This window comes from Peromyscus maniculatus, chromosome 1, assembly GCF_049852395.1.
Source record: "Peromyscus maniculatus bairdii isolate BWxNUB_F1_BW_parent chromosome 1, HU_Pman_BW_mat_3.1, whole genome shotgun sequence".
NCBI classification, from domain to species: domain Eukaryota; kingdom Metazoa; phylum Chordata; class Mammalia; order Rodentia; family Cricetidae; genus Peromyscus; species Peromyscus maniculatus.
In genome coordinates this window covers 52,442,105-52,466,091 of record NC_134852.1, presented here as the reverse complement: position 1 = coordinate 52,466,091, position 23,987 = coordinate 52,442,105, and the positions used below count along the sequence as shown (strand labels likewise).

The window sequence follows — 23,987 nt, the reverse complement described above, 5'->3', positions numbered from 1 at the left end:
TATATATCTCCCCAAAATCACAATCCTCCCCTCCACCCAGGACACTGAGCCTGAACTTCCTCAGGCAGTGATTGTCTGCTATCAGGATCAAATGGAGGGTTGATAAGAATTACAAAGAGGGGCACTAGTTGTTAATTACCATTTGTGACCCAAAGGGGAAGTGACTAATGAATTAACTAAAGGCTAAATATGGGTAATATCTAAGAAGAGGGGTCTTACGTGCACAACTATAACCTTAAATGTGTTTGGTAAAGGATGTTAAAAATCTATAAGTTGCTAGGTCAATGGGAGAAAATAAAACTGTCTTCTTTTTTCCTGTGGCTCCTATCTGTCCAAGCTGTCTGCCATTTTTCTGCAGGGTGGGGGAAAGTGTGCTCAGTCTCTAGGCAACCTGTGTACAGCTAGATGCCTCTGGTGATAATTAAAGGGAGATCTGGAACTGGAGGTAAGGTTTGGGAAAGGAGGAAGTTAAGCTTAATTAGCACATCCACCAGGCCTTCTCAAACAGGTAGCCTGGATGCTTAAGTCTGTTCTTAGAGAGTATAGAGGTATCTCTGATAAGGTACTTTCCTCCATCCGGTGATGGACCTGGCCGGATGCTACCAATAATGATAATTACAGGGAGGCTTGAACTGGGAGTTCTGGCTGAGCATAGCTGTTAGCACAGAAGGTTAACTAAATATTCCTAGAAGTGGTTAGGTAAGTAGTTAGAGGTCTATAAAGTTAGTAAGGCTGTAAGAAAGGAGGGGTCTGAGCTAAATTGTGTAAAGCTATTACTTAATGTCTACCTGACCTAGGCGGTGTCCCCTTGTGGAATTTACCTTAAGTCAGGAGACTCGCCTGTGGGTTGTTATCACTGTTAATCCTCGGAAATTGGGTGACCACCTGGGCGATGTCTCCTTTAGTCCTTGTAAGTGGCTAGGGGAGATATCTGATTCCAGAGAAAGCCTTTCCTGAGGCTGTTCTCCAAATACCTTAAATGTGTATGTCCAGAGAGTGATCAGTCCACACTATTAGCCTTTCTTAGGGAAAAGTCAATTGGGAAAACTATGAAGGCACACATGATTTTCATAACAGAATACAGCTGATATATGACAAGCCAAGTAACACCAAAAACTCCTTGGGATTTGGTTTCCTCTGGAGGAATTCCCTGATTCCTCCAGGTAGTGACTTTGCCATAACCAGCTGAGTTCTTATGATATTCCTGCGGCCCGCAGCATACTACCATTTTAATGTTCATAAGTACAGGAAGGTATTTTCAAACATGTGAATGGAGCCAGGCAGTGATGGTGCAGGCATTTAATCTCAGCACTTGGGAGGCAGAGGCAGATGGATCTCAATGAGTTCAGGGCCAGCCTGGTCTACAGAGAGTTCCAGGACAGCCAAGACTGTTACACAGAGCAATCCTTTCTCAAAAAACCAAAACAAAACAAAACATGTGAATCATTTTGGAGTTAAATGTGGAGGGGCAGCAAGCTCTGCTTATGGTGACTGAAAGACACAGTCGCCAGAACTAAATTGTTCTGACTGTAGAGGCAAACACTTTCCATACGTTAGTCAATAAACCATAACTGCCTGTCATAGTTACGGTTTCTATCGCTGGAAGAGACATCATGACCACAGCAACTCTTATAAAGGATAACATTTAATTGGGGCTGGCTTATACTTCTGAGGTTTAGTCCATGATCATCATGGTGGGGAGCATGGGGGTGGGCAGGCAGACATGGTGCTAGAGAAGGAGCTGAGAGTTCTACATTTTGATCTGCAAGGAACAGTAAGTGAATTGTCACACTGGGCATGGCCTGACCATATATGAGACCTCAAAACCTGCCCCCACAGTGACACACTTCCTTCACCAAGGCCACACCTACTCTAACAAGGCCACACCTCCTAACAGTGCCGCTCTATACAGGCCAAGCATTCCAGCACATGATTCTATGGGAGCCATTCCTATTCAAACCATCTTTCTTCCCAGGAATGAGGCCCTGATTGGTTATCTAATACCAAGTGATGAGTCCTAAAAACGTGTGTGTGTGTGTGTGTGTGTGTGTGTGTGTGTGTGAGAGAGAGAGAGAGAGAGAGAGAGAAAGAGAGAGAGAGAGAGAGAGAGAGTGAGTGCAAGCACGCAACACTAAACAAACTCGGCAGGTTGAATTTATATATTCATGTATCCTTAATAATTAAAGATGCCATGAATTTAAGAGTGAGCAGAGGAGACAAGGGTTCAGGGAGGCATGGGAGGGGAAATGCTGTAATTGCATTTAACTAAAAATAAAATAAATTTTTAAAAATAGGCATAGGTAAGAATTTTCTGAGTAAGACTATAGCTGCTCAGAGATAACGTCAATAGTCACCAAGCGGTAAGTCATGAATTGAGAACCTTCTGAACTACAGACAAATGAGGAAATGGGCATGCCTTGATGCCTACCAATAGATGAATGGGTAATGAAAACGTACATACATGCGACAGGATGCTATTCAGCTGTACAAAGAAATGAAAGTATGACAATTTCAGGAAAAGGTCATACTGACTGAGGTAGCCCAAGGTCAAAAAGATAAGTGCTGTATATTCTCCCATATATGAAGATCCTGGCTACACATTTTTGGAGTTGTATGTTTGACTTAGAGTTCCACTGAAGGCCAGAAAAATAGAAGGCACCATTGCAGAGGAAAGGTAGAACACACTGGACATGAAAGTGGGGCTGGGAGCATAGCTCAGTGGTAGGGCACGTGCCTACATATGTGAGGTTCAGTGTGTGGAGGGATTTACTAGAGGTGAAAAGGTCTAAGCAGGAAGGTGGTGGGAGGGTAGAGAAAGGAATGGGGAGGATGGAGGGATAGTCAAAACCAAGGATATATAGAAGAGACATGAGAACCTAGTATTGATAAACTTACTAGAGATTATAATCAAAAAGACAGAGGGTGAGTGTGATGGTTTGAATAAATATAGTCCCCATAATCTCATAGGGAGTGGACTATTAGGAGGTGTGGTCTTGTTGGAGTAGGTGTGGCCTATTGGAGTAGGTGTGGCCTATTGGAGTAGATGTGGCCTTGTTGGAGTAGGTGTGGCCTTGTTGGAGTAGATGTGGCCTTGTTGGAGTAGGTGTGGCCTTGTTGGAGTAGGTATGGCCTTGTTGGAGGAAGTGTCACTGGGGATGGGCTTTGAGGTTTCAAATGCTCAAGCCAGGCTCAATGCTGCTTTCTCTTCCTGCTGCCTGCAGATCCAGATGTAGAGCTCAGCTCCTTCTCCAATACCATGTGTGCCTGTGTGCCGCCATGATGACAATGGACTGTCTCTTCACAACATGACTAAGACATTGGGGTGGAGAGGTTTCGAAGGTATCCTCCTTGGGTGAAATTCTCCTCCCAGAAACCATGAGCCATTAAACAAAAACCCCAGTATCAGCTGTGGGATAACTCCATATGAGTTGGTCACAGAGGTCCCATGGGTTTCCGAAACACGATAGGCTGTCCCATTGTTCTGTTTGCCCACCATAACTTGGTGGAAAGAGTCTATTGCTGAAGACGCCACGTACTCTTCTCACCTAGCTTCCGTAGTGCCGGAAAGTGCAGCATGGGCCCCGGGGGAGAAAAGTCATCAGCAGGCTTTCTCAGCTGTGAATGTGCCTCCTGGTACAAAAGTGGTGTGACCCCTATGGGGGTAAACAACTACGTTCTGGTCAGATTTGAGGCCCTTTCAACACAGGAAGGGGCTCCTTTTTCTCAAAAGACTAATCAAGAGCTTGTGGCTAGGGAGATCATAGGCCCTAAGGGAAAACCTACTAGTACCGTTTTCCTGAATGGTCATTTTGTCAAGCTCTCTTTTAAATATGTGTTGATATCCATAAAGTGGTATTGTAAATCTGAACCTTCAACGAAGTAGGTTTTTATTGCTGAGGGTACTTAATGTGGAAATTGGTCAAAGTGCTGAGAATAAGTGATAGTGGGGTGCCTAGCCATAATAAGACCTCTAGATCACTGCCTCCGAGGCTCAGGAAACTCACATAGTATTATAAAGATTAGATTCAAACAAGGAAGACCTCTTAATTAGAAGATTCATCAAACAGTGTGGCCGTTCAATCTAAACTAACCTATAAAACTAACAAATGCTTTTCATTTGATCAGATATAACTTGCCATGAGGGAACCACCCCAAAATTAGGGTTGGGGAAGGGTTTTGTTCTTCTCTTTCCAGGAGAATGAAGTCTAAGGAATCTGCAGACCACTGGACAAATGAGACATCTGAGAATAAGGATGAATCATCCAGAAAAAATGTCCCAAGGAAAAAAGTAATTGGCCTATTGATATATCACATTTCCAACAAGATAAAATTTCATAAATCTTCCCAAATGTTTGTTTCTCCTATTCTCCACAGACACATAATCCAAATTGTCTTTTTGTACTCACAGTTCAATTGAAAATTAAAGCTACCTTTGGAGTGTAGCTCTCTCCTTCTCTAAAACCAAGCATGCTTGTTAAAGTAAAATCCAAAATCAATGTTTCATGTCAGAAGATCTACCTGATATGGGACAGAAGAAAAACCAAAATTAGGGAGTATTCTGTTGCTACTAATCTCATGATCCTTTGGTTGACTCTTTAAAACTTTTCCTAAGTTATGAGTATTATCTCAAATTTATAATATATATATATATGAACTTTTTGTCATGATATTAATGGTCATATAGAGTAATAACTAATTCTAGAAAGAGGCTTCATCTAGTTTCCTGTACGATTTCAGGTTTGAGTATCTATCAGGAAAACTAGGAATTAAGTTTTTGTACTCTGAATGTACATAACAAATTATGGTCCTTTAACCTCTTCAAGATTTGCTGAATATGACATCTAAAATGTTTAAGTTTTCTGCAGTGAACCATGACCATGCTTAACAGATAGTTGGTAATGCAAATTAGGATAGAAAGTGAATTAGGTACAACCCTTTGGACTCACCAAGATAGGATAGATAATGGAGTATTTTCTCTGAATTTGTCAAATGTTTATGGACTAGACATTGTTGATGTATTTATTGACTGTATATACTGTATATAGTTATTGTATTTATTATAGATATTTTTCTTTTCTTTTCTTTTCTTTTTTTTTTTTTTTTTTTTTTTTTTTTTTGGTTTTTTGAGACAGGGTTTCTCTGTGTTAGCTTTGTGCCTTTCCTGGATCTCACTCTGTAGCCCAGGCTGGCCTTGAACTCACAGAGATCCACCTGGCTCTGCCTCTCGAGTGCTGGGATTAAAGGCATGTGCCACCACCGCCCGGCTGTAGATATTTTTCTTATATTAGTTATAACCTTTTTATTTTAGACAAAAAGGGGGAAATGTGGTGATATTTTATTTGTCCTCTAACAAATAAAACTTGACTGAAGATCAGGGTGGACCTAGCCATTAGTTAACCATAGAGGTCTGGGGGTCTGTACAGACAAGAGAGAGGAAGTGATATGGTTGGGCAGAAAAAGGAATATAAGGTTTGAAGGGACAGGAGCTTGACCCCTTTTCAGTCTGAGAAGTCAAGGAGATAAGAGGTGACTTTGCTACTTTACCTTTCTGATCTTTCAGCATTTACCCTGATATCTGACTCCAGGTTTTTATTATTAAGATCAATTAGAATTTGCAATACAGAAACAGGGTCTCTCTACATACGTAGCCCACGCTGGCCTCACACTCATAGAGCTCTTCCTGCTTCTTCATGCCAAGGGCCCAGCAATCTGTTTCTGTTTCTTAAGAAATATAACTGAGGGCTCAATGCCATGACAGGACAAAGAGACCCATATGCATACCTGGAGTGATTCATCCTGGGCTTTGAGGAGAAAACAAGGGCCCACCTGGCACCTTGCAATGTCAGGGAGATGGGTACTGTCATCATGAGCATGGTGTGGAGAGAGAGAGAAGAACGAGAGAATGGTTCATGTACTGCGGGCAGAGGAATGTCTGAAGAGGTGAAAGTGCTGAGGAGTGGGCTGAGCTTGGTGGTTTGATGGCCACCCAAGGCCATGATGATGACTAGGCCTGGGCTGTTGCCGGGACTCATGTCTGGGTTCAGGTTCTGAAGCAGCCATGGTCTCTGTAGATGCCCATGACTCCTAATAACACCAAAGACTGAGAGGATAGGGCTGTACAGAATCGGCCCCGCCCCTCACTGGCTGCAACACTAGGGAGAACTGGTCCTGCCCCTCACTGGCTGAAGCACTCAGGAGCGAGGGTCCTACACCTCACCTGGGCAGCACAACAGAACGGACCCTGTTTGCAGGGGCATGGGTGAGCTGGCCTTGAGGGTATAAAGATGGGGGAGCAGGTCACCCCTCTCACCTGCCATGTAGTGGTGTGGGTGATGGAAAGATGCCCTCCACCCCTCCCCCCTCCCCCCCTGCAACAGGTGGGAGACAGAAGCACAAGGACTTTTTGGAGGACGAGAGCAAGGAGAGGAGGTAAGCTACTTGCTATTCAGCTTCTCTGAGGAGCAGAATTCCACCTTAACCTTTGAATCTTGAGTTCTTTAGAGGCAGAGAGGTTTAGTTAAGTTCCCTTCATAGCTTTGCAAGAGTTGGAGCCTGAAGGAAGAGAATTCCCTCTGGCTACAGCCCTTGTGGCCTAACCGCTGCTACAACAGTGGCGTTGCAGTTGCTGATTCGGTGTGTTGTCACAAATATTACCTTAAATTTCTATCAATATACAAAAGTCCTTACAAATACAAAATACTTGAGATCAATAGTTGTCCCTTATAGTAGATTCAATATTATTCAATTATTTAAAGTAGATTCAACAATCTACCCTTCCATCCCATCATTCTATATCCCCCCTCTTTTTCTTTTTCAAAGAGATCCCTGAATGTAATGTTTTGTCTGCAGGTATACCTCTGTACTATGTGTGTGCCTGGTTCCTGCAGAGACCAAAGAGGGCATCAGAGTCTTTGGAACTGGAGTTACAGAGAGTTGTTAGCCACCATGTGGGTGCTGGGAATTGAATCCAGGTCCTTTGGAAGAGCAGCCAGTGCTCTTAACTACTGAGCCATCTCTCCAGCCACCCCCATGATTAAAAGGTTTTTGTTTTTTTTTTTTTAAATATTTTTCTTGTAGGGGCTGGAGACGTGGCAAAACACCAATGCACATAAATCAGTTAATCAAAATGTTTTTAAATATTTATTTATGTGTGTGGCTATTTTACCTGCATGTATATCTGTACACCACATTTGTACAAAACCTTTGGAGGTCAGAAGAGGGCTCCAAACCCCTGGCACTGGAATTTCAGACGGTTGTGAGCTGCCATGTGGGTGCTGGGAACTGAACCCAGGTCCTCTGGAAGAACAGCCAGTGCTCTTAACCACTGAGCCATCTCTCCCGCACCAACAATGCTGTTCACACAATGATATCTCCTAAGAAATTTGGTTTGAGGAGATTAATATTATTTGGTGGAAGTCACTTAATCTGTGAAACAACATTTAAAAACATATTTCTGTATATAGAATATACAAATTCACAGAGACAGAAAGATTAGACGTTATCTCAAGCTGGAGAAGAAAGGAATATAGAGCAATGATTTCCTAAGTACAGAATTTCTGTTTTGTGTGATGGAAAAGCCCCACAAATGGACAGTAGTATCAGAACATAATATCATGAATATGTAATAAATCAATATAATTAATATAAGTAATGAATATCATAAATATAGTTATTGAATGAATACTGTGAATGTAATCAATATATACCACAAATGTAATTAATATCATGAGTGTAATTAATGAATATCATGAGTGTAATTAATATTTTGAATGTAATTCATGCCCCTACATTATGAACTTAAAAATGGTTACAATAGCAAAAAAGATTAAAAAAAACATATTTCCAAGTTTGCTTCACATAACTGTCCTCCTGTTCTAGTAATTATGAATACATTGATTTATAATTCCCAAAGACATAAATACTAAAAAGGTTCATTTGAGTATCAGAGTACTTCCTTTTTTCCCCTACATGCACTGAAGTAAAATAAAACCAGTTAGTTGGTTGAATTCCTTTCACAACTAAGAATTAGAGAGGTGTCATTTAAATAATTCACATGAATTTTAGGGGTGGGGGAAACAGAAAATGGCAATGTATACCAAGTCATTGATAATGCATATTCCTGCTAGGTATCATGGCACTTCCCTTTAATCCCAACACTCCACAGGCAGACGCAGGCAGAGCTCCAGCCAGCCAGGACTACGCAGTAAGACCCCATCTCCAAAAATTTTTTTTCTCTTAAAAATGTGCCAGGCATAATGGTGTATGCCTTTAATCCTACTACGTGGGAGGCAGGGGCAGGCAGATCTCTCTGAGTTCAAGGCCAGCATAGGCTACAAATGTTCCTGGCCATCCAGAGCTACACCATGAGCCCTGTGTCAAAACAAAACAAAAGTCTGTCTGTCTGTCTCTGTCTGTCTGTCTCTGTCTGTCTGTCTGTCTCTGTCTCTCTCTCTCTCTCTGTCTCTCTCTCTCTGTCTCTCTCTCTGTCTCTCTCTCTGTCTCTCTCTCTCTCTCTCTCTCTCTCTCTCTCTCTCTCTCTGCCTGCTAGTGGACATCCTTGAATGCCCCATCTCTGGAGCTGTCCATCTTGATGAGATCCTGGGTTTGCTGACTCAGCTAGGCGGCTGGTTAGTGAACCCCAAAGATATTCCTGTCTGCTTCTCCAGCACTGGGACTGCAAGCTCGTACCATGCCAGGCCAGATTTTCTTATGTGGGCGTTAGGAGGGAACTCAGGTCCTCACACTTGTGCAGCAAGCACTTCAGTGCCTAATAATAGTGATAATGCTAAAAGTATAAATACTCAGGTCAACTTATGTTATGGACTATTTTCCTCAGTGAGATATTAATTACATCCCCCCAAAAAAACCATAGTAAAACCTATATTCATTTAAAGCATTTTTTTCTAAAGAAACGGGAAATAAATCTATTATGAATAGTTTGAGGAGACAAGTTAGAAAATGGCAGAGTACAGTACTAAAATCAAATGAAATTTGCCTACAAAGTCTTGTACATTTTAAAAATCTTTTTTCATCAATATAATGACACATTTTTGATAGTAAGATTTGCCTTCCAAAATAAACCATACAATTGAGATTAAATATCCCTTTCAGATTGAATAGTTTGGTCCAAAATAGAGAATCAATGTAGCTTTATCATTGCCTTTTTCCGTTGAATGACCAATTAATACATCATATTGGATTAAATCATTGGAAAATCATTATTAAATACAGGACTTCTAAAACGGTCATTGGAATCCTATTCTTGGAACCTCAGTACTCCATCTTCTCCTGCACTTTACTTTGGGGGAAATTCCAAGAGCTCCATACTGAACACAAGGCTGTGGTATTTAAGTCTGAATTCTAAGTTTCAGATACCAACTTCCCTCTTAATAGCCATTTCACTGCATTGCGCGCAGTGTGGCTATCTGGTGAAATGACAGAGGCGGTGACCGAAATCCAGTGCACACATTCCGAGAAACGACGGAACTTCTCATTGGCGTCTGCGCACGCCTACCCTCTCCTGCAGAGTAATACTGTGCGTGTGCAGACTGGAGTGAGAACGCAGCAGAGGCCGCACCTCGCAGGCTCTTCCACACTCTCAAGAGGATCTCCTGCACATGTTTTTTTTTCGGCCTAGAACCGTCAAAATGAAATTCTGCCATAATACGAAAAAGAGGGGTGGGGGGAGGATGGGAGCTACCTTGGGCCCATGTTGACCAATGCATAGTGCTGCCGCAAGATCAAATGGTCACAGTATGACATTATCGCAAACAGCCGGGTCCCGTTCTGTCACCCAAACCTCACCAGGGCCAGTCAAGCGCTCCCCACTGGGCACACCCACACCGAGGCAGCCACGCATTCCCACGCGACCACGCAGACCCTGGCGAGCAGCTGACAGCCACACGATCCCCAAGTCCCCCATGCCCACTTCGGGTTCCAGCAACTGGGAAGCGCGGCTTCCACTCGGACCCGGGTCAGCTCAACTCAGTCCACAGGGAAAAGAAGAAGAAAAAAAGATGATCACTACGGCAGAGGAAGGTGACCCCAAGCCGAGCTTCCAGCACCGGCCTGGAGGTCTGGGTGGAAGTAATTCAGGCCCCAGCCAAGAGGACATTGGCACCAGCGCAGGGAGAGTGACAGGCGCGCAGCATCTAACGGGCTGCCCCAGAGGCTCCTGGGAATGCGACTCCCCGGGATGTGTGCGCAGGCGCGGATGGCTGAACCACGGCAGGGGGGTGAGGCTGCTGAGTACTGGGGCGTCTGAAGAGGCTGAGGACCGCAGTGGATGCTCCCGATCCCGACAGCGACAGAGAGAGCGAATCCAGATGGGGAGGCCGGGGAGGAAACCAGGAGGCCGAGCCGGGCCTGGTAATTTGGGGGGTAAGGAAGCGGGACCCGGACACTCAGCCACAGCACAGGGCCTCGGGCGTGGCCCGTGGGCGTGACCCTGAGGATGGCTGCTGGTGACCCCGAGGGCGCAGGGGTAGTTTGCTTGTTTAAGCGCAAGAAAGCTCTGTCCCTGGGAACAGGGCCCTGGGCTGCAAGAGTCTTGCCTGTGAGGATGCATGTTGCGGTTTGTCTCCCTCGACTCATCCTGATTATGTTTTTTTTTGGGGGGGCGGGGGTGAGTGTGATCTCCTTGGATGTGTGAAAGATGGATGGTGGAGTCTTGCTTAGGGTTACTGCGGCATGCGTCTGTTTTTAGATTGTGACTCGTATTTGAGACAGGAGATTGAAAGTGATCTGTGAACGTGAGTGATTGTGAGGGACTTTGCCTGGAATTGTATCAGGTTCTGTGGGGCTATAGTTTGGTGGTTGTCTGAAGGATGTTTGGAAGGTTATCACTAATTGTGTGTTTTCTTCTGTTCTTTCTCATGGTTTTATGTCTGCAGAACCCTTAATATGTAAATGATTGAGGTATGCCATACAATCACATATGTGTAATTTTTTTTAAAAGACAGATGCATTATGTATCCCAACTGCTGGGATTCCATGTGGTGTGTGCACCACCAAGCCTGGAAGTTATGTACTATTTGATTATCAGATTAGTAGCCAGCAAGCCTGCTTCACAATTTCTAAGTAGGAACTTAGAAAATACGATGGCACTAATGTTGGGAAGGAATAGGTAAGGTTGTCATAATTCCCAGTGGTGAGGCCAATGACCTGGAAGCACAATAAACACAGTGCAGGCAAGAACGGTGTTGCATGGGAGCCTGCAGGAAGTGCAGCGCTTCCCACACTTTATGTAAGTGGATTTTTCTGCTCCTGAAAATTATAAAAAATATTTAGTACGCTTTTACTTCTAAGAACAGCCTCGTCTTAGTCATTAAAATAACTTTGCCAACCAGAGTATTCACTGTAGCAGTCAGTACCTCGGACTTTGCTTAGCTAAACGGGAGCCGGTAAGTTGTCAAAGCGTGGTTAGTTTCTTTTGTGTCTGCATCTGTACTACTAAAGGGTGTTATGCAGTACTTACTTCTTGAATTAACTGTTAGTACTGAGTAATGCTTATATATTATGCTTGTATAACTTTTTAAAATATATTTATTTTCATGTGAACGAGTGTTTTGCCTGCATGTATGTATTGTACCATGTGTGTGCCTGGTGCCCAGCGGTCATAAGAGGGTATCTCCTGGAACTAGAGTTACCAATGTCTATGAGCTGCCATGTGGGTGCTTGGAACTGAGTCCTCTGCAAGAGCAACAAGTTCTCTTAACCAACCACTGAACCATTCTCCAGCCCAACTATGCTTCTTGAACAGTGTGCTACAAGCAAATCAATAAGGAGATTGAAACAGAAAGTAGAAAATCCCGATTCTTTAAGCTATGGGGAAATGTAACATATGACCAGGTCTTTTGAAGCATATGTAGAAGTTTAACATGTGGTAAAGATGACATGTTTATCATGGGTGGTGGTGGCGGCGGCGGCGGCGGCGGCGGCGGCGGCGGCGGCGGCGGCAGCGCACGCCTTTAATTCCAGCACTTGGGAGGCAGAGGCAGGAGGGTCTCTCTGAGTTCGAGGCCAGCCTGGTCCTCAGAGTGAGTTCCAGGAGAGCCAAGGCTACACAGGGAAACTCGGTCTTGAAAATCAAAAAGAAAAAAAAAAGATGGCATTTACTATTAGTCGAGGAAACATTGATTATACAAAACAATACATAGTTAAACACAGTTTACAGGAGGAGATTTTCACGATGCAAAGCCGAATAAGAGAAACTAAGAAAAGTTATTCGACTCTCAAAATGATTTGCATCTTAAGCAGAAAATAGGATCTAAGAGTATAGTTCAGTGAGAGAACACTAGAAAAAAAATCAGAAGATGCAGTCAACCAATTAGAAAATACCCATGGCTAGGGTATAACAAATCAGATAAGCGTACAGAAAGGGAAATGTTCAACTTATTAAAGGAAGTTTATCACAATAAGAAAGATAGACCTTTAGACCACAGTGCAGAACTGATAAAGGCTTCCCCGGGGCTGGGAAGGTGATGGCATGTACTGCTGGTGACGATACAGGTCAGCAGAGAGAACGTGAAGACGGTGGGGGGGGGGGCAGTGCTGAGCATCGGACACAGAGTCTTGCTCACGCTAGCAAGTGCTGGACCCGAGTCACAGCCCAGACCTGTTCGGTAAACCTGTGTTCCACGGGAAATTGAAGGGCGAAAAATGTTGCATTTGCCAGCTGCAGCAGGTTCTATGGAATCCATCCTAGCTCCGCAAGAGATGGGGTTTCTGGTTTTGGCGAGAAAGCGAGACTCATTTGCTTCTACACAGACCTGTCCTGGGTTTCGGAAGTGCACCCAGAGACGGCATGGGGAAACAGTGCACATGTATGCAGATATAGTAGAGTTCTTCCGAGAGATCTCATTTGAGCCTGGTTTCTTCTGGCTCCTCACGTCCTTCCGTCTTTGCCTTTATAGGACTCCTCCCTTTTCCAAAAGAGGAGCCCAGACGGCGAGGTTCATCTCTCACAAGTCTCAAAGCCATGTCTAAGGTGAGATAGTTCCTTTCTTTTCTTTCAGGAAATAGGGACATTTGCTTAGTAACGCTGCTTCAGCTGCCAGGATATTAGGATTTGCTTCCATGAAACATTTTTTAGACTAGGGCCGGCATCTCTAGTTAAGGTCCTGATTGGAGAGACAGGTGGCACTGGGCTGTAATATTTAAGGTGGTGTCTTCCCAATTTTCTCCTGGAGATGGTTCGCCTGCCTCACTGATTCCAGTGCTGGTACCTAATTCCAACCAGATGAACTTAAGCCTTCTTCAGGTGTACCTCTATTTATGGCCACCGTTCACAGACTGCTCACTGTCTCCTTTGTCCGTCTCCTTACAGAAGTACTGCTGTAATAAAAAATGTATTGTCTTGATTTAGAGAGAAGTAAATTATTGTACTTGAATGAATCCATTTTATCTTGACACTGACTTGAGATCTAAATTGTGAGTACTCAAGGAGCAGATAAGGGTAGGAGGTGAAACTGTTGGGTCACATGATTGGTTTGTGGAAAGATGGCCTGTATGTGAGGGTTTCAGGGTAGACATTTGAATGTGAACTGGTACAGAAAACTGAGGTTGGACCACTGGCCATGGTGATACACATGTAACCCCAGCATGTGGGAGACAGGTGACAGGATCCTGATTTGAGCTGGGGTTCCAAAGTGAGACCTTGTAAAAGACAAAAGTTTTTTAGAACTTTTTTTGCTTGTTTTATTTTTAAGACAGGGTTTCTCTGAATTAGCCTTGGCTGTCCTGGAGCTTGCTCCATAGACCAGGCTGCCCCCAAACTCACAGAGATCTACCTGTCTCTGCCTCCCAAGTGCTGGGATTAAAGGCATGCGCCACCACTGCCCAGCTTACATTTCTTTATGTGTATGAGTGTTTTGCCTGTGTGTATGTATGTGTATCATGTGTGTGCCTGGTGCCCTTGGAGGTCAGAAGAAGATGTCCATCCTTTGGATCCGGAGTTGCAAACAGGTGTTAGGCACCATGTGGGTGTTGGGAACTGAACCCAGGTCCTCTGTAAGAGCAATAAGTGCTCCTAACTACTGAACCATCTCTTTACCCCTCCTGTCTAATTTTCTATTGGTTCCTGTCTGCCAGGAATTCCTACCAACTGTGACCTGCCAGGGGAAATCTGTTCAGTATTCAGTACTATTACTGGTTTATTATTTTCTTTTATCTGTCTTCTAAAATTTTACATCCACTTGCAGGAGAAGAAAATGCATGGGCTAGTCCACTCTTGGAGTAATCTATCCTTGAATCGAAGGCAGTACTTGTTTTCATATTTTTCTTTCATAAAATTCCTCATCTACCAACCTTTAAAGTATTGGTTTTCCTCCAAGTTTCAAACGGTTCATTTTTTTTTTTTTTTTTTTTTTGGTTTTTCGAGACAGGGTTTCTCTGTGTAGTTTTGCGCCTTTCCTGGGACTCACTTGGTAGTCCAGGCTGGCCTCGAACTCACAGAGATCCGCCTGGCTCTGCCTCCCAAGTGCTGGGATTAAAGGCGTGCGCCACCACCGCCCGGCTCATTTTTTTTTTTTTTTTTATGTCCTCTTTTTCTGTATACACAGTCAGAATCGCTTTGCAAGACTACACTTAATTTGATTCTGTGACTATGAAATACTTCTGTCCATTCAGACATCAGAACCATATATTCAACATGCAGGGGCTGGGAGTGTAGGCCAGTTGGTAGAGTGTTTGCTTAGCATGCGTGGAGCTCCTGGTCTACATAGCAAGCTCCACAGCACCACATTAACTGGGTGTGGAGGCACAGGTCTACAGTTGTTCTGAAGGGGGAGCGAGGAGGATCAGTAGTTCAAAGCCATCCTCAACTACGTAACAGCTTTCAGGCTCTCTGTCTCAAAAACAAACAAACAAACAAACAAACAAATTACCCACTAACTGTCACCACCTTCCCATTCCATACACACTTCATTTCCTTTATGACCTTCTGTGATCCAGCCTGTTATTTCCTCTGTTTCCTGTTTTTCTTTTCTTTTCTTTCTTTTTTGTTGTTTATTTTGAGACAGGGCTTCATTGTATAGTCCTAGTAGTCTGGAACTCTCTGTGTAGCTGAGGCCGGCCTTCTGCATCTGCTTCCTGAGTCCCGGGATTATCGGCATGCACCACTACATTCGGCTCTGGTTCCACTCGCCCACTCCCAGCTCTCACATACTTCCTTTTCAGTGAGCCCAGGAGCTCTCCTCTTCCTGCTCCAGGCTGTTACATCCAGTTGTCTCAAACCCCATCGTGTGGGAACCAGTGGTCCTCCATTAGCCCACTAATCCACAGCATAATCTCCAGGAGTGGTTACCTAATCGTCTTCCCTACCTAAGGCATTCTCAGCCCTCTCCAGTCTTGAAGAGTGCCACCTCCCGTGGCCTGCATGGTGGCCCACGCCTCCAGTCCAGCTTCAGGGAAGCTGAGGTGGGGAAATCATGAGTCAGACTCTGGTTTCATTTGTTTATTTTTGAGGAATGTTACCATATAACGTGTATTATGTTTCTTCATGGTTAATTTGTATTCCCGTGTGTGTGTGTGTGTGTGTGTGTGTGTGTGTGTGTGTGTGTGTATGTACACTAATGTGGGTACCTGTGGAAGAGAGAAGAGGTCAGAGGTCAGCAAATTTCCTGGAGCTGGGGTTAGAGCTGGTTGTGAGCTTCCAGATGTGGGTGATGGGACCCAAACTCTAGTCTTCTGGAAGAGCGGCAAGTGGTTTTAGCTGCTGAGCCATCTCTCCAGCCCACTTCGTGGTCAGGCCTGTGTGCATTGCAGTAGAATATACAAGATCATATACTGGAAAGAAAAAAAAAATACTAACAGCATGCATTGAAGAGTAGTAGTGATCATCTATGTAAGTTGCCACTAATGCCTGTTGATGGTTTATCAATAACAATGAATATGTTAGAAATGTGATCAAGTCAATTTTTTATTTTTAAAAATTTTTGGCTGGACGGTGGTGGCACACGCCTTTAATCCCAGCACTCGGGAGGCAGAGGCAGGTGGATCTTTGTGAGTTCGAGGCCAGCCTGGTCTACAGAGTGAGTTCCAGGAAAGGCACAAAGCTACACAGAGAAACCCTGTCTTGAAAAACTATTTAAAAAAATTGTTAGTTTTTTGAAACATGATCTTTCTATGTAGCCCTGGCTGTCCTGAAACTCAATATGTAGACTAGGCTGGCTTGGAATACACAGAGGTCCACCTGCATCAGCCTTCCAAGTACTGGGATTAAATGTGCCATGATGCCATGCTGAGTCCATTTATTAAAATTTGTTATTTTAGCCAGGCAATGGTGATGCTTGCCTTTAATCCCACACTCAGGAGGCAGAGGCAGGCAGATCTCTGAGTTTGAGGCCAGCCTGCCTGGTCTACAGATTGAGTTCCAGGACAACCAGGGCTATACAGAGAAATCCTGTCTCAAAACAAAACAAAACAAAACTTGTTATTTTAATTTGAGTGTGTGTGTGCCTGTGAGTCACACGTGTGTGCTCCATATGTGTGCAGGTGCTCTTGGAGGGGAGAGAAAGGTATTGGAGTGTCTGGAACTGCAGTTAAAGGTAGCTGAGAGCTGCCTCATGTGGGTGCTGAGAACCAAACCCAGGTCCTCTGAAAAAGCATCGGGTACTCTTAACCACTGAGCCGGCTCTTCGTTTGCAAGTTCATTTTTCAGATCTGCACCTTGAAGGGAAGGGTCCAGTATCACTCCTGATATACTTGCTGTCTGCTTTCCTGCAGCTGTTGCCTTTTTGATCTCAAAGACTGTTTGCTAACAGGCTGTGCCTTTTGCTATTCCTTGAGTTTACTAACTGGCCTCCTTCTATGAATTTTTATTCATTTAAAATTTTACTCATTTTTTTTTTTTTTAAGACAGTCTGACTATGTAACCCTGGCTGGCTTGGAGCTCACTCTGTAGACCAGGCTGACTTTGACCCACAGAGATCTACCTGCTTCTGCCTCTCAAGTGCTGAGATTAGAGGCGTCCTGAGTTTTTGAAAACTAATGTCTTTTATTCCTACAATATGGATTTATTCTAAGTTCAAAATTTTGTATGCTCAATGAAGCTTCAGATTACAGAATGAAATTTTCTTTGCTTTGTGATGCATTTTCTGTGTACATTTTCCCCTCATTGTGTTTTTGATCCCTACTGAGTGAATGTTTCTCATATGCCTCTCTTTATAACTTCTCATGAGTAGAATCAAGGTTTTTATAATTTTGGTTCACCAGTAAATCAATGGCCACAAAACTGTGGTCTAAGATTATTTATATTTTTAACATGAGATAAAAGCTCAATATTACTGGATGTATTTTTAGAAAGTGTGTGTGTGTGTGTGTGTGTGTGTGTGTGTGTGTGTGTGTGTGTAGCACAAATTGCACAATTAAGGGGCTAGAGAGGTGGCCCAGTGATTAAGAGTACTGGTTGCTGACATCAGGTCAGTGGCACACGCTTTTAATCCCAGTACTCAGCAGCTGAGGCAGCCTGGTCTCCAGAGTGAGTTCCACGACAGCCAGAGCTGCACAGAGAGACTTGGTCTTAACTCTCCTCCCCTCAAAAATAGTCACCAGCTGCTCTTGTAGAGAGCTTGGATTGGTTCCCAGCACCCACACAGCAGCTCACAACAGCCTGGAACTCCAGTTCGGGAACCTGATGGCCTCTTCTGGCCTCCTCAGACACTGAAGCCATGTGGTACACACACTGTATCCAGGCAAATACTTATACACATAAAATAAACAAATCCTTTTCAAAGATAAAATTTTAAAACTAGTTCATCCACTGACCATCCCCAGACTAGTCCCCAACATTTAGTTCTAACCCATTTCCAATAACTTCAGGATGAACTGCTACAGTGTGCCCTTACAGGGGTCCCTGTCACTCAAGGATGTGACCGTGGACTTCACCCAGGAGGAGTGGCAGCAGCTGGATCCTGCTCAGAAGGCGCTCTACAGGGATGTCATGTTGGAAAACTATGGCCACCTCATCTCTGTGGGTAAGTGTCACTCATGTCCTTTCCAGAATTCCAAAATCAGGTCCTCACGCTTGAGCAGCAAGCACATTACCAACAGAGGCGTCTCCTCCCGCCATGTGACTCTCCTGTTGTTAGCAAAATGTATTATTTTGTTTTTGAGACAGCGCCTCTCAATGTAATCCTCCTGGCTGTTCTGGAGCTTGCTACCTAGGTCAGGCTAGCCTTGAACTCACAGAGATCCTCCTGCCTCTGCCTCCTGAGTGCTAGGATTAAAGGTATGCAACACCATGCCTGGCCCAATATACGATCTTTTAAGGACTTATTTTTATTTAATATATATGAGTGTTTTACCTGGATGTGTGTGTGTGTGTGTGTGTGTGTGTGTGTGTGTGTGTGTGTGCCCACGCGAACCATGTGTGTCCTTGATGCCTGTAGAGGGCAGAGGAGGATGTCTGATCCCCTGAAACTAGATTTAAGGATGGTTGTGAGTGGCCATGTTGGTGCTGGGAATTGAACCTGGGTCCTCTGGAAGAGGAGCCAGTGTTTTTAACTGCTGAACCATCTCTCCAGCCCCAGGATATATGATTATTAACTTTGGTAAGACATTAATTTATAACCCATGTGCCACAATGAAGTGTGTCTTTCCGAGTAGTTTAGAGTCCCAGCAATTGAGATCGTTTCACTTTTCTTCCCCCACTCCCTCTGTCCCTTCCTTCCTCTCCTTTCCTTCATTATCAGGATTTCACATAACAAAGCCTGATATGATCCGCAAATTGGAACAAGGAGAAGAGCTATGGACAGAGAGAATGTTCCCAAGTCAAAACTACCTAGGTAAGTCATAGACATTAGAGTTTGTGGGACAGATGAAGACGTAGCTCAGTGCTGGAGCACCTAAGACACCCAAGGAGCTGGGTTTGATCTCTAACGCTTCCTAAGAAAACAGAGGTCCAAGGGGGGGGGGGCTTGCACAGCTGTTAAAGCCCCAAACAGAGAATCATCTAGTGCTGAATCACAGGCACTGACAGCTTTGACGGTCTGGGTATCTATTTTAGAATTGCACTAGAGTGAAGTTCACCATCGTTATCATTTTAAGCATGTAGTTCAGGGGCATGAACTATATTAGCATTTTTGTTTGTTTGTTTGTTTGCAACCATCACTGTTGTGGGGCTCATGTTACAAAACTGAAAAACTGCCAGGCAGTGATGGCGCACACGGTGGCACACGCCTTTAATCCCAGCACTCAGAGGCAGAGGCAGACAGATCTTTGTGAGTTCAAGGCCAGCCTGGTCTACAGAGTTCCAGGACAGCCAGGGCTACACAGAGAAACCCTGTCTCAAAGAACCATAAAAAAACAAACGGAAGGAAGGGAGGGAGGAAGATATGTTGGTTCCTGTTATCTTACCAAGAATCCATTATAGGCTTTGTAGGTATGATGTGTAATGATACAGCACACAGGCCTCGGCGGGTGAGAGACAGAGACACCATGCAGACTGCACCATGCAGACAGCACTCAGTGAAGGGTTTTATTTGGGGAGAAGAAATGGGGGGAAGAAAGAGGGAAATTGGAGGTGTGCATGCCTCATGGGGGGAGAGGAAGAAGAAGGGAGAGGTTTTTCCTTAAAAGAGAATTTATATCAGCACACAGGGTGGGTCCACAAGGGGTGGGCCAGAATGCCAACATGATGTACACAGAGGTCTGGCACATAGTTCTTCCAATTCTGACAAATGGATAGACCCATGTTCCAAATCCCAGTCTAAAGACTGTTAACTCAGTCATTGCCATTAAGTCTCTTCTGAATCCTTCCTTCACTAAGTTTTGAATTTTACTAGAATTAGTTTTGTCTATTCTACACCATTTTCTTCACTCAGCTTCATAGTTGAAAGATTCATACATGGTTTTAGATGTTTAAGTCTTTTGTGGTGTTTGTTTGTTTGTTTGTTTGTCTTACAAAAGGAGATAGAGAGCAATTCGGAAAGACACCAGTATCAACCTCTGGCGTGGGCATGTGCGTGCACAAACACACACGCACACATGTATGTGCTCACACCCACACAAACACATATACACCCTACCCTACCCCCATAAAAGGCACCTTTGAAGTAAAAACACTTTACTTCTATATTTGCAAACTAGTGTTTTCATTTCTTGTTGAGTTTGTGTGTATGTGTATGTGCATGTTAATGTGTGAGGATGACGCAAACACGGGCAAGCATAAACATACAGGAGATGCAACACAATTACCTTACAGCTTTTGTTCTAAAGATGTTAGCCAGGATGCCTGGTGGTGTTGGCACACACCTTTAATCCCAGCACTCGGGAGGCAGAGCCAGGCAGATCTCTGTGAGTTCGAGGCCAGCCTGGGCTACCAAGTGAGTTCCAGGAAAGGCGCAAAGCTACACAGAGAAACCCTGTCTCGAAAAAAAGAAAGAAAGAAAGAAAGAAAGAAAGAAAGAAAGAAAGAAAGAAAGAAAGAAAGAAAGAAAGAAAGAAAGAAAGAAAGAAAGAAAGAGAAAAAAAGAAAAAGAACATATCTCCATAAGATTGGGCTGTACACAGTTTTCTTAATTAGTGACTGATGGGGGAGGGCCCAGCCCACTGTGGGTGGTGCCATCCCTGGGCTGGTGGTCCTGGATTCTATAAGAAAGCAGACTGAGCAAGTCTGAGGAGCAAGCCAGTAAGCAGCACCCCTCCGTGGCCTCTGCATCAGCTCCTTCCTCCAGGTTCCTGCCCTGCTTGAGTTCCGGTCCTGACTTCCTTCCGTGACAAACAGTGCTGTGGAAGTGTGAGCCGAGTAAGCCCTTTCCTCCTCCAGTTTGCTTCAGTGATGGTGTTTGTCACAGTGGTGACCCTAGCTAGGGCAGAGGCCAGCTTAGCTGTGAGACCCATCAGCTGTTTTGCTTCCAGACCTAGGGAGCCAGGGAGTTACCCCCTCTTGGAACAGAACCTGGGATGAAGACTAGAGTCACTTCTTTTTCTTAGAGGCCTGTGCTGCCATGCCGTTTTCAGAACCCGATGCCGTCCCTCTTGCACAGGTGTCCTGATGCGTTTGTCCGCAGAGGAGCTGTCTTCACTGTGTGCATGCGCGCGCTGCCTGCATGGACACCTGCAGGCCAGAAGAGGGCACCAGATCTCATTACAGATGGTTGTGAGCCACCATGTGGGTGCTGGGAATTGAACTCAGGACCTCTGGAAGAGCAGTCAGTGCTCTTAACCACTGAGCCATCTCTCCAGCCCATGGAACTTTCTCCACTCTTAGTTCTTGTCTTTGTAAAAGTCCTGTGAATGATAGTAGTCTGATCTAGTTTCAAATAGGGATTTCTTTGTTTTACATGAATAACTTCAGGTAGAGGTTTCAGCCCATTTCTCTCACTCTAATGGCATATTTTAATTTGTTAGGAAAGCAGCAAGATGAAATTAGATATTTCACATAGTATAGCCATGTTACAATACCCGTGGTTTGGGGCTGGAGACATGGCTTAGAGGTTAGAAGAATGTACTGCTCGTGCCGAGGACCCGAGTCTGAGTCCCAGCACCCATGGGTCAAGATCAACATCTACATAAGACCTTGTCTCAAAAAAAAAAAAGATTTATTCTATTCATTTTGTAAACCATAATAACAAAACATCATGGTGTTTGTGTGTGTTTTAAGAACTGTTAATTAATTATATTTATTATTATATTATATTTATTCCTAGAAGATGAAGATGTTTTGGTGAAGTTCAAAGACTACCAAGACAAGCATTCTAAATCCATTGTAATCATCAACCACAAGAAGCTAATTAAGGAGAAAACCAATATTTATGGGAAAACTCTTATACCAGGCAAGAACCATATTATTTCCAAAACACTATTTGAATATAAATCTGATGGGAAAGTTTTGAAAAATATTTCAGAATTTATTAATAGAGATATAAACCCTGTAAGAGAGAGGTTCGGGGATAATGGATGGGAGAAATCAATCCTGAATTCCAAACTTGAGAAAACTCATCCGGAAACCACCCTCCATAAACAAATAGAAAGGGGTCTAACGCTGGCTCAACGCCAGAAGGTGCAGATGCCAGCACAGCCTTTTGAATGTGATGGATATGACCGCTCCTTCCTTGTGAGAGGAATGCTATTGCCAAATAATAGAGCTCACAGAGGAGACGGAGACTTCAGCTGCAATAAAGACGAAATTGCTTTTTTAGAAAAGGCAGACCTTGGTATTCATCCACATAATCTTATGGAAAAGAAATCCTCTACATACAACAAATATGGGAAATTCCTGTACAGAAAGTCAGTTTTTATTATGCAGCCCAGATCTCAAATGGAGGAGAAGCCCTTCCAGTGTCCTTACTGTGGGAACAGCTTTCGCAGGAAGTCCTACCTCATTGAGCACCAACGGATCCACACAGGCGAGAAGCCCTATGTCTGCAGCCAGTGTGGAAAAGCCTTCCGTCAGAAGACAGCCCTGACGCTTCATGAAAAAACACACATAGAGGGGAAACCCTACCTTTGTGTGGACTGTGGGAAGTCCTTCCGCCAGAAGGCGACCCTCACCAGACACCACAAAACCCACACGGGGGAGAAAGCCTATGAGTGCACTCAGTGTGGAAGTGCCTTTAGAAAAAAGTCCTACCTCGTGGACCATCAGAGAACTCACACAGGGGAGAAACCGTATCAGTGCACTGAGTGTGGGAAGGCATTCATCCAGAAGACAACCCTCACTGTCCACCAGAGGACTCACACAGGAGAAAAGCCCTACGTTTGTCATGACTGTGGAAAGTCCTTCTGCCAGAAAACAACTCTCACCCTCCACCAGAGAATCCACACCGGCGAGAAACCCTACATCTGTAGTGACTGTGGGAAGTCCTTCCGCCAGAAGGCGATCCTCACTGTTCACTACAGGATACACACAGGAGAAAAGTCCAACGGCTGTCCCCAGTGCGGGAAAGCCTTCAGTAGGAAATCAAACCTCCTTCGCCATCAGAAAACTCACACAGGAGAAAAACCCTATGAGTGTAAGGAGTGTGGGAAATTCTTCAGCTGTAAGTCAAACCTCATCGCCCACCAGAAAACTCACGGGGCAGAAAACGTGAGAATTCAGTGAGTGATGGGATTTTACTTTTTTATTTATTTGTTTTTTAGGTTTTTGAGACAGAGTCTCACTAGGTAGCCTTGGCTGGCCTGGAACTTGGTACATAGACGAGAATCAGAGATCCACCTGCCTCTGCCTCCTCAGTACTGGGATTAAAGGTGGGCGCCACCAAGCCCTGCAGGTTATTTTTTAATACTGAGTGCTTTCGATTCTTTCCTTACATTTACTGCTTGTTAACCTGTCACACACACAAATGCTATTGGGTAAATTAAATGACAAAAAATAAAAATGCAGGCTTCATTTCTTATTTCTGGGCTCAGCAGACCAAACTGACCTCTGATGAATTGCTGTAACCATTCAGATTGGCTTATTTTCAGTCTCATGAGGTACACGTATTTCTTGTAAATCAGTAATAGATCATTGGCCAAATGCAACTTGTTTGTATGAAATAAAAATAGTTACCTTCTCAATGTTAACCACAGTGCTGACTTCTAACATTGTAAATTGGCTTTTACACATTATAAACCTTTACATGAAGTTGAGTTGTTTACCGTATGTTCTTTCATTCACAGCTTCTTTCACTGTCTGAGTCCAGTTACGAATGCATGTGCAGAAGTTCGTTTATTTTTATTCTGAATAGAATACCATTACATAAGAATATCACTTTTACCCATTCTGCTCTAGATGGACTTTTACAGTGTTTACTGCTTAGGGTGATAATAAAAATGCACCTGTGTGCACTTTTCTGTGTATATTCATGGAGTGGAATTGCTGTGTCTTAGGATCTAATCAGCTTTGGTAGATACTACCAGATAACTCTGACCTTTGATAGCATGAGATAATTTTACTCAGAAGGAAAACAAATACAAATATCCCCAATATGACAGTGGTTCAAATGACAGAATTCTGCACTGGAGAGATGGGTCAGCAGTTAAGAGACACTTTCTGCTCTTAC

General features: G+C 43.9%; 1 protein-coding gene across 8 annotated transcripts; it reads left to right on the top strand.

The window, feature by feature from the left end:
* Positions 1 to 10,173: 10,173 nt before the first annotated feature.
* On the top strand, positions 10,174 to 23,787 carry Znf382 (zinc finger protein 382). Of its 8 annotated transcripts, none has more exons than XM_042268148.2 (5): positions 10,174 to 10,380; positions 12,915 to 12,988; positions 17,849 to 17,975; positions 18,693 to 18,785; positions 21,651 to 23,787. In XM_042268148.2, the coding sequence occupies exons 1-5, from the start codon at positions 10,326 to 10,328 to the stop codon at positions 23,042 to 23,044; spliced, it is 1,743 nt and encodes a 580-aa protein (XP_042124082.2). In that variant the 5' UTR covers positions 10,174 to 10,325; the 3' UTR covers positions 23,045 to 23,787. The 8 variants fall into 8 exon arrangements, with proteins under 8 accessions (XP_042124082.2, XP_076401738.1, XP_042124085.2 ...); XM_076545623.1 differs by having other exon boundaries at positions 10,175 to 10,368; positions 21,654 to 23,787; XM_042268151.2 differs by having other exon boundaries at positions 10,175 to 10,380; positions 21,654 to 23,787.
* Positions 23,788 to 23,987: the final 200 nt, after the last annotated feature.